The following is a 10,269-nucleotide window of genomic DNA, read 5'->3' as shown; positions in this document are numbered from 1 at the left end:
GTTATTTTTTTTTCATTATCTGCCATGATTGGTTAATTTTTTTCTTATCTGCCTATAATTTGTTAATTTTTTTTCTATTATTTGCATATAATTAGTTATTTTTTTTATTATGTGGCCATGATTTGTAATTTTTTTATTATTTGCACATAATTAGTTATTTTTTTTATTATGTGGCCATGATTTGTAAATTTTTTTATTTTCTGCCCATAATTTGTTAATTTTTTTTTCTATTATTTGCCCATAAGTAGTTATTTTTTTATTATGTGCCCATGATTTTTTATTTTTGTTTTTATTATGTGCCCATGATTTGTAATTTTTTTTATTATTTGCACATAATTAGTTATTTTTTTTATTATGTGCCCATAATTTGTTAATTTTTTTATATTATCCGCTCATGATTTGTCAAATTTTTTTCATTATCTATCCATATTTTGTTAATTTTTTTTCATTATCTGCCCATGATTTGTCTATTTTTTTTCATTATCTGCCCATAATTTGGTAATTTTTTTCATTATCTGCCCATAATTTGGTAATTTTTTTCATTATCTGCCCATGATTTGGTAATTTTTTTTATTATGTGCCCATAATTTGTTATTTTTTTATTATTATCCGCCCATAATTTGGTAATTTTTTTTGTTATCTGCCCATAATTTGTTATTTTTTTATTATTTGCACATAATTACTTATTTTTTTTATCATGTGCCCATAATTTTTTAATTTTTTTTTATTATGTGGCCATGATTTGTAATTTCTTTTATTATGTGCCCATAATTTAGTAATTTTTTTATATTATCCGCTCATGATTTGTCAATTTTTTTCCGTTATCTGCCCATAATTTGTTATTTTTTTTTAATATTTGCACATAATTAGTTATTTTTTTTATCATGTGCCCATGATTTGTTAATTTTTTTTATATTATCTGCCCATGATTTGTCAGTTTTTTTTATTATCTGCCCATAATTTGTTAATTTGTTTTATTACCTGCCCATGATTTGTCAACTTTTTCCCCTTATCTGCCCACGATCTGTAATTTTTTGTGCTTATATTTTGTCAATTTTTACTCTGTCAAACTTTTGTTCATGTTTTGTTAATATATTTTTTCATTGTGTTTTCATGTTTCGTCATGTTCATTGTCCTTGTATTTACCATCTTTTATCCAATTTTTCATTTTTTTGTTTTTATTTGTTTGTTTTTGTGTCGTCCATGTTTAGTCCATTTTTTATTTTTTGTTGTTTTTATAGTCTTACCAAAGTATTACGACACACGAAAACGACAAAAAAACTAAAGAATAAAAATCTCGTCCGTGTCTCGTCCGTGTCCCGTCTGTCCTATCTTTTCCTTATCCTTATTATTTATACATTTAACCGGGGACACGTAACCTATCTAATTTAATTTTTTTTTTAAATTACTCAATACCAATATAAATGCCATGGTTGATTTTAACCAAAGAAAGATTGGCTTTATTCTCTTTGTTTTAACGAAGAAAGGTAGAGTTTTGTTGCAAATACGTTTCCATCCACATAGACATCGTAAACGGGAGCGCTACGGCGGTTGTATTTAAATATTCTTTGATGTTTTTCTAATATTTTATATTTTGATTCTAAGTTACCTGACCGGTGTTCAATTCATAACAAGAAGTTTATCGAAAGTCGTATTTCGTTAGTGAGACTATTCGCTGTTTTCACTATGGAAACGATCACAGCTGAAGGTAAGATAAAGTGTTTCTGAAAGACGTAAATGCCGATCTTTTATAATTCGCAATCGTTTAACGGGATCTGGTAAGCGTTAATTTAGAACACCCCGCCGTGGCACAGTTGGTTAGCGTATCTGCCTTTAACCCAGAGGTGTTGGGTTCAAGGCTTGTCGCTGCTATCATTGTGGGCTTTGTATCCATAGGCAAAACACTTGACGGAAATTGCTTTAACCCAGTGGTTACTAATGGGTTGTCTAATTGTCAGTTATACAATATAAAAAGTAAATAAGCTATTTGTAAAGTTACATAAATGGTGACTCGTAAGCTGGCATAAGGTGTATGAAACAGAACACTCGTGTTATAACGACTGTTGTATCCCGGCCACTCAACGATAAAGTAAGTTAGATTTATTTATTCATTTAATATAGACACATCTCTTTTTGTTTAACCCAACCTTACATTCCTGTAGATGTGGTTCGGCTTGCCAATGCTGTTTCTATTAAGTGTTCACTGAACGTGAAGATTAATGAGAAGTCACAATGTACAAGCGACTTAATGCTAAGTTTGTACTATGCAGTCATGGGGGAGCTCCCTACAGGTAACACACATGGTGTTGACTGTCATATAGACTTTGTTGCCCCTCACAAGAGGATAAATAAGATAATTTCTTTCATACATATATATATATATATATATATATATAGATACTTTCGTATATACATATGGGATTGACGTAAATATTTTTAGTGCTGAAATGAAGAATGTTTTAAACAGCACAATTTTAAACATTTGTAATTATGTGAAAACTATAATAATTAATTCATCCTTCAACCATAGGTTATTTTCATGCTTATTTTGTAAAAACAACATATAAAACTATGTAATTTATATGTGAAAAATATAATTTGTTAAATCAATATTATGTTAACAGGTGTCTTGTCAGATTGCATTACTGAAGAGTCACAAGTCCACAATGTAGCTTGCATCATTGACACTTTGGCAGATGAGTATCTCCATGTTGATCTGAGCCATTTGTCCCCGAAACTGTTTGTCAATGGAGACACAGTTACCATATACAACCTGCTTGAAATTCTCGACGGAGTTTTGGAATTCATGTTGGAACAGATAAGCAGCAATGGTGATAGTGGGGGTAAGTGGGAATGTGAAATTACTTGGTATGTAAAAGTTAGCTTAAACTAATGGTGTTGGAATACAATACATTTAAGTTCAATCTAAAATACAGATGAAGGTGACATAGATTCAGATCAACTCAGTGAAAAACCAGTTCAAGGTTCATATCAAAGCAAGAGGTAATTAAACATATTTAGTTATTAAGTGTTAACTAATAAATAAACATGGTTTAACTTTAATTACAGTGAAGATCATGACAGCTCAGTTTGCACCCAGGAGTTGCTGGATCTCGACACAACACCAAGAAATGCCTCTCCAATTGATGATAAATTGAGTATTTCCAGCGATAAGTTTTTTCCACTAGTAGCTTCTGAATCATCAAGTGTCACAGCGGACGATTGGGCTGTTTTAAAATCTTCAGGAAATGGCAGCATATCGGAACATACTTTGGAGCCAACAGAATTGGAACAAACTCTATCGGATTCTGGTGACAAGACAGATTCACTTATTCGTCTAGGAAATGTGACAAAATCTTTTTCCAAGTCTTTGAAACTTCCTGTGCAAAAGGAAAAACTTCCCATTGATAACACAAGTGGTATGAGTAAATCTGTGGACCTTAGGTCTACTTATACTGTCAAAAATCCACCCAAAGTTACTGTGGAAGTCAGAAAAAAGGGAACTGAACTAAGCGTCAGTGATTTTACCAGCGACACATCTGATGCAGACACCACCAAACCACCCCAAGTATTTGTTGATACAAAACAGCAAAGCGATGCCAAAGTAATTACAATTTTGTTATTGCTTTTGTTTTTAAAATTGTTGTTTTATTTACAGCACAAGCTAAGAAAGACAGAAATTAATTATTTTGTTTTACTAAGACTTGTAATGTTTGTACAATATTGTGTGCTTTAAAAGCCAAACAACTAAAATTATTGTAAAATAGTTTTTATGTTTGTAAAAATCTAGAATTTAATTTAGGACACGGCTTCCACTGTTAGCACCGCTAGCTCCGATGGTGAAGACGTCCCTGATGGGATTCCAAAACCAAATTTGAGTAAAACCACGCCAATTGACGGAAGTTCGATTGCATCGGATCATTTTGAGACCAGGGTTCTCAACCAACCAAGGTAATTATTATTTTGAAACGTTTTGCAATGGTAAAATATACATATCAGTGCACTGTCTGTGTAACTACAGTTTTACATGTTGTAATTTAAATGCTAAGCAAATGTAGAGGTGTTACTCAAGATTTTATTTTCAGTGACCCCCAAAAAATGTTTTAATTATTCAAAAAATCTCATAATTGTGGACTGGAACTCCAATAGCTCTAATTATACCTGTGATGTTTCTTATTTATGAATTTTCTTTATTCCAGTGTGGAGGAAGATAGGATCACACCACCTGTCGAGCGAGATTGGGCAGAATTATTGAAAAACCTTCAGAAAACTGTTGAAGAGTCGAGAAAAATCCGTGAAAAGTTTTTCACAACTCCAGCAGTTGATACTACACAGAGGTTTGCTGAATGTGTTATTGTGGGCCATACAGAAAAAAAACAATTACCCAATACCCACAAAGTTTCATACTTGTAATGTAACTCGTAAGCTGGCACGAGGTGTATGAAACAGAACATCTGTGTTACAACAACTGTCATTGCCCCCAAATGCGTATAAAATATTGGTTAGTAATAACGTTTTTTCCTTTAGTTTTACGGATCCCCAAACAGAAGAAACTTTAGACACCACTGGTTTAACTAGTGAAGTGGAAAATGGTACGATTACTTGGCCTGGTGAATATAAGTTAAGTTGGTGAATGTATTGAATCTTGTTGCAGACACAACACAAGACTCCTTGAAAACGAAACTAAAGCAACGAAATGTTCGCTTTGAAGACACCATTTCTACTAAAACTGGAAAAGATTTGGAAAAGTTTAAAAACTTACTACGTAAAGAAAAGGAACTTCAAAACTTAAAGAACAAGGTTTTTATTAATGGCAAAATATTATTAATGGCTCATCTGGTATAAAAAAGCGTTGTGTATTTCTGACAAAAACTTTGCCGGATGGCAGACAAAATGACGGAAAAAATCTGCATTTTTTTATACCAAATGAGCCATTGAAAGATTTTTTACAATTTTACATTATGCCTGGTAGCAGAAGTGACAAAAATTTTATTGATATGAAAATAAATCAAGATTTTTTTTTCATGACATGATTGTGTCCTGTCAAATGCTTATAATCTAAAAAACCTATCACAGGTATTGGCTGAAAGCTATCAGGATCATTTGGAAGAAGTTGAGTTTTCTGAACGTAGAAAGATGGGAGCTATCGTGAAGAAGGCGGCTGACACTGACAAGAAATATAAACTTGAGGTTCAAAAACAAAGGAAACAAGAAAAGATGAAAACTGGTAGGAAGAAAGAAATCTCTGCAGCAGCCAGATCAAAAGGATGGCAAACCACAAATGGTAAGAGTGATTGGTCATTTTTTAAATTTTTTTTAAAATTTGAAATGCTCTTTTTCTCAGTATTTTTAACCAGAACAGCACTTTTAGGTTTTAAAGTATTGTGAGTAACTGAGTATTAATGTGTATGCTACAAATTTTTATCAAAAAAAATCGGTCTAAACATATTCACAACTTCCAGTTTGTATGAAGAGGAGACTTGGTTCTAGTCCGATTCGAAAGAAGTTGTCATCCAACCTCACGATTGGGGAGCATGATCTTCTCCCGATGCTCATGGATGAGTTCCCGGGTCTTCATCTTTCACCCACCACGCTCAACAATGCTTGGAAGAAACAGTTTCGACAAATCGAGGTCATTACTTCAAACGAAGCCCGCCACATGAGGGCAAAGAAGAGCAGCGAGAAACAAGTAAGTCTTCATTAAACATGATTGTTTAGGGGAACTTGAGTAGATTAACTATTAAGGGCTAGCTAGTTGAGCTAGATCACTGGTTCTCAATCTATCTTATGCATACCACCTATGGCGCAAGGAGGTCTTCCAGGGGGTACAAGAATCTTAACAAATTAGTAAATGAAAAAATTACACTTTTTGCATACAAATTTAAATGGGATAAGATCTGTGTTTGAAATAAAAATTTTACATGAGAAACTCAGAAAATAAATTTGAGCATTTTTGCCAACAGTTGCAGGAAGCTCATGAACGTCACCAACTGCTCACAGCGATCATCCAGCGTGAGCATGATCACACGCATCGTGTTCGTGAAGCGAGGGAGAGGTTGGCTGGAAGAAGAGAAGCGATGCAGAAGCAGAGGGATCGGAAGAACCAAACTGCGAGAGTGAGGAGATATTATCGGGATTATCAACTTCAGATGAAAGCAAGGATGCTGAAACGGAGGACACGGGAAGAGAATGTGAGTTATTTTACTTGGGTGAAATTTTATTTATGTACATATTTAAGACTTTAAAAAAAGGCCCTCAAAATTAGGGTGACACTTTATGTTACACCTTATTTTACTTGGGAAAAGTTGTTGTAATTATACACATAGTTAAAGAAGAAATGGCCTTTAAAAAAAGGGGTGACACCTAATGTTACGCCACTGCATTTACTGGCAAACTTTCATACTGAGATTTTTTTGAGAAAGCTTAACAACAGCAATGCAGAACAAAGTAAGAGTATTTGTTATTTTTGTTTATGTAACCTCCTCTGTGTTGGTAATTTCAGCTCTTCAAGAACCTTTTCGAGGAAGGTCTTCAAATCCAGCGTAATCGACTGCGTGAGATCCGAACATATGCTCGCGATAAACGGGATGAACAACAGAAGAGACAGAAAAATGAAATCGCTTCGCTTGAGAATTATTACAAGGATCAGTTTGCTGTGTTGGCTGAGACTTTGGAAAAAGAGAAAGATGATCTGAGAACAAGAGACAAAGCGCAGACAACGGTAAGTTTGCTGGGAATTAAATATCACTTGTTTATCTGCACGTGGTCAAGGCAAGTTTAGAAGTTAAAACAATGTCCTTAATTTGTCTCTTATCCTAATATGAATGTAACTTTGTCGGTAATTGTTTTTTAAGATTTGTCAACGCATTAGTGACTGCATAATGTGGTGAATACCTTCAGTCTAAAATAAATTCTCAAACAACTATATTATGAGAGTGCATGTGAACAATTAATGAAGCAGTTCTTGCCATTTTCTCCTTACAGTTGCTTCGTCAGATGAAGACTGGACTTCGTGAAAAGATGGAGCGAGAAGTAAGCGAACTACAAGAAAGAATCGCACGTGATGATCATGATATCTATTATCGGGAACTGGAAGCTGATAGAATCCGGAGGCAGCTGCAGATGGCCACGTACCATGCAAAGTTTAAAGCTCCATAGATTGTGTGGTGTTTCTGTTGGATACTAAGCAATGTGTTTTAATGTAAACACTGTTTTAAATATAGTGTAGAGTTTTATTTTTATAACCCCAGATAATTTAGATTAATGTTTGAACGGTTGCTGTATTTTAAATTCGTTTTAATAAAACAGAGAATAAGAATGTTTGAGTTGATATGGCACTGGTTTGTATATTCCATGTGAAACTGATACGATTTCCTGACATGGTTCGTTTGAAAGTGGAATTGTTCTGATTACTGGAAATAAATCAGCGGTTCATACATGGTATCCGGGGTGATATTAAATGTGGAGAGAATTACCAGCCTATATTACCACAGTGAAAAGTTCGTTTGCGTTTAGGCTTGAGCAAACATACCGAGTGGTGCGTGTCTGTAACCGTTTACCAAGTACACATATATTGAAGCAGACGCTTGTTCGCTGATTAATATTTTAACTCACAAATATAGTTTACCAAAAGCTAGAGACGCGCGTTTATCGAAGGTAGAAAAACTGCAGTTCAAAGTAAAGATGAATGAGCAAATGCAGGAAGAATTAACTTGTCCTATTTGTCTTGAGCTGTTAAAGAAACCGATCGTTGCACTGCCTTGCCAACATAACTTGTGTCGTTCTTGTGCAGCAGATGTATTCAAGGAAGGGCAAACTAATAGGTATGTCTAAGTTTTTTGTTATATGAATTTAGACGACTTAAAATGACAATATTTGTAGGTGCCCAACGTGTAGATTACGTTTACTTTCAGACATCACAGTATCGCATTTGCCACGGAATAGGACACTCGAAAATTTGATTGACATACACATAAAATCAAAGGCGAGTCATATCTGTATGGTGTCGGTATATTTAATTATTCATGCGCGTACACGCTGTAGAATGTGGAGATAACCGCTTTATTTCTCAGGGAGACTTACCGCCTGTATTGATGTCCGAATCAGCAAACGAAGCTTACCAACTTCCCAAACTGTTTGGTTAGTAAGTAACTTATTGTACCTTCGTTTTCCCTCCTTTTTGGGGGAAGAGTTTTTCTGGTTATCCTGTATGCACCCAAAGCATATTCAAGTGTTTTACTTTTGGCAGAGATGGCTGCTTCATACCAACGAGAATCAGAATATGAGAAAGCTAGAAATATTCTAAAAAGACTCGATGAACAAGTTGTTGGGGTTACCAAGTGTCAGGTGAAGACAGATATTGCCAAGTGTTTGGTGGGACTTGAAGAAACTGAGCATGTTCCCCAAGTTTTGCAACAAATGGTCAATGTGGCAGTAAAGCATAAAGAAGAGTTCGTTGAAGATGACTGGAACAAAATATTAAAAGATTGCAGAGACATGGCAGTTAAACTGGGAGAGCGGGAAGACATTATTGCTGCTATCAATGTAATGCATTTGTTAGTGCAGCTTTGTAAAGAAAACAGTGACCCACGAAGGTGCATTGAACAGTTGGTTGTATGCGCTGCCACCATGCAAGAACTAGTGGCATTTGTTAAGAATTCAAGAAAAAAAGATGACTTTGACAGTTTCGGATTTTCATTGTTACAAGAAATTTCGGGAGCAGTTGAAACTGTTACCAACATAGAATCACATTTCAAGTGCAGGCAGTTAAGCAGATGTTTGAAGTGTACGGGTTTCTGTTACAATAGACTTTTCCATTATCAAGAGTCAATTAAAGTGCATCAAAGAGCAATACATTTAATGGAATTGGAATTCAAGAAAGACGCTGTTTTATACCGACTTTATGGACTGTGCCACAATAACTTAGGGGTGGCTTACTCAAAGCTTAAAATGTTGGGAAATGCTAAAACAGCATTTCAAACAGCTATTGATGCTTATCAGCAGGTCTTGGATTGGGACAATGAAACCGACAAAATGGAAAGAATAAATTTATGCATAAAAGCACTGGCGGATATAAGCTGAGAATAATTCAAGTTAAACAATATGAATTATTCAAATTTCCGCAGCTTAAAAAGGTCGATATTATGTTTTATATTTTATTTAGTAGTTACCACCACTTTTCATAAAATATATGATCTTGATTATATCCTAACTGCAATAAATATTCTTCTATCCTTTCAATAAATTTGGGGGGTCCACAAATATAACAATCAGCAATGTCAGGTTCTATGGAACTGAGCGAGAATGACAAACTTTTCTCAGAAATCTTTTCTGTGTTAAAATTTCCAGAAATGTCGGAAAGTTTTTGAACGACTTCTTGAGTTACATGAAAATCACATTGAGCACCGATTTCAGTGCAAATTTTCCTAATTTCCTCCTGTAAAGTTATAGCAACAAATTATAAAATATTGTAAAATTGTACCCATTATCTGTTTTGTGTTCAGTTCCAAATTAAAGTGCAAAGTATAGTAAAAAGTACAATATATACATAACATAAATATATATCTATATACCAAAATGGAGGAACGTTATTTGGAATCTTTAAACATGACATAAGTTCACTGATACTATCCTACTTTTATTTAGTTACTATAGTTACCTGAAAAAGCAGTTCTTGTAATGTTTTAGCACTGTACACCAGTGCTGTGTGCTGATCATTAACACCATTTGATTTTCCAATTGTTAAATTCCTGAAAACCGGATCTGAATAAGAAAATAACTCGCACTGATGAAAATAACTTACCGTCTATGTTGTAAAATAGAAAACAGTGGATTAATTCCAACACCCCCTGCTATCAACACGAGGTGCTTTTTATTTGTTTCTTGGTAGAAAAACTTTCCACCAACGCGAACTGACACTTTGTTTCCTACAGTGCACTGGAAAGTTTTTAGAATTCAGAAAGGATAATAACAATATACATTAATATATATTAGGGGTAAATTTAAAGTGTAGTTGGTGAAATTGTTTATGCATTGATTTTACTTACATAATTTGAGCATTTTGTGATGCCTATGCATTCATACTCTGAATTCTGAATACATAGGGTGGACTTGCTGACAAAGTGATTCTTTTTTGTTTTTGATCAATGTGTAAAATACTAGTTTTAAACATTTGGACTAGGATAAAAACCAAAACAAGCATTAATGCAAAATCTGATACATATATATCTGTTAAAGTGTTAATACTGACTACTCCATACTTCCTTTATA

The 10,269-nt window shown here is 34.0% G+C and overlaps 2 protein-coding genes across 3 annotated transcripts in view; one reads left to right on the top strand and one right to left on the bottom strand.

Annotated features, from left to right (window-relative positions):
• The first annotated feature begins 1,541 nt into the window (after positions 1–1,541).
• On the top strand, positions 1,542–8,293 carry LOC100180655 (centrosomal protein of 95 kDa-like). Its single transcript, XM_002124032.4, has 16 exons — positions 1,542–1,708; positions 2,163–2,291; positions 2,625–2,843; positions 2,937–3,003; positions 3,070–3,604; positions 3,803–3,951; positions 4,200–4,337; positions 4,528–4,592; positions 4,655–4,800; positions 5,077–5,284; positions 5,463–5,689; positions 5,964–6,191; positions 6,503–6,721; positions 6,985–7,823; positions 7,882–8,139; positions 8,249–8,293. The coding sequence occupies exons 1-14, from the start codon at positions 1,687–1,689 to the stop codon at positions 7,156–7,158; spliced, it is 2,526 nt and encodes an 841-aa protein (XP_002124068.1). The 5' UTR covers positions 1,542–1,686; the 3' UTR covers positions 7,159–7,823; positions 7,882–8,139; positions 8,249–8,293.
• LOC100177554 (oxidoreductase NAD-binding domain-containing protein 1-like) overlaps positions 7,992–10,269 on the bottom strand; it is a 4,713-nt gene continuing 2,435 nt past the window's right edge. For both annotated transcript variants that reach the window (XM_002130412.5, XM_026833808.1), the window contains 3 exons: positions 9,803–9,936; positions 9,659–9,749; positions 7,992–9,436 (listed from right to left, as the gene is read on the bottom strand). In XM_002130412.5, the coding sequence (XP_002130448.1) occupies positions 9,167–9,436; positions 9,659–9,749; positions 9,803–9,936 (495 nt within the window). In that variant the 3' untranslated portion in view covers positions 7,992–9,166. The remainder of the gene's footprint in view (positions 9,437–9,658; positions 9,750–9,802; positions 9,937–10,269) is intronic.

This window comes from Ciona intestinalis, chromosome 3 (genome assembly GCF_000224145.3).
Source record: "Ciona intestinalis chromosome 3, KH, whole genome shotgun sequence".
Lineage (NCBI taxonomy): Eukaryota > Metazoa > Chordata > Ascidiacea > Phlebobranchia > Cionidae > Ciona > Ciona intestinalis.
Note: the sequence above shows the minus strand (reverse complement) of the source record. Positions and strands in the feature narration are given on the sequence as shown.

Bases quoted from the DNA above. Each gene is read 5' to 3' on its own strand.
- LOC100180655 (XM_002124032.4), top strand. From the start codon at position 1,687: ATGGAAACGATCACAGCTGAAG. The intron at 3,004-3,069 runs GTAATTAAACAT...CTTTAATTACAG, and splicing joins GGTTCATATCAAAGCAAGAG to TGAAGATCATGACAGCTCAG. The intron at 3,952-4,199 runs GTAATTATTATT...TCTTTATTCCAG, and splicing joins AGGGTTCTCAACCAACCAAG to TGTGGAGGAAGATAGGATCA.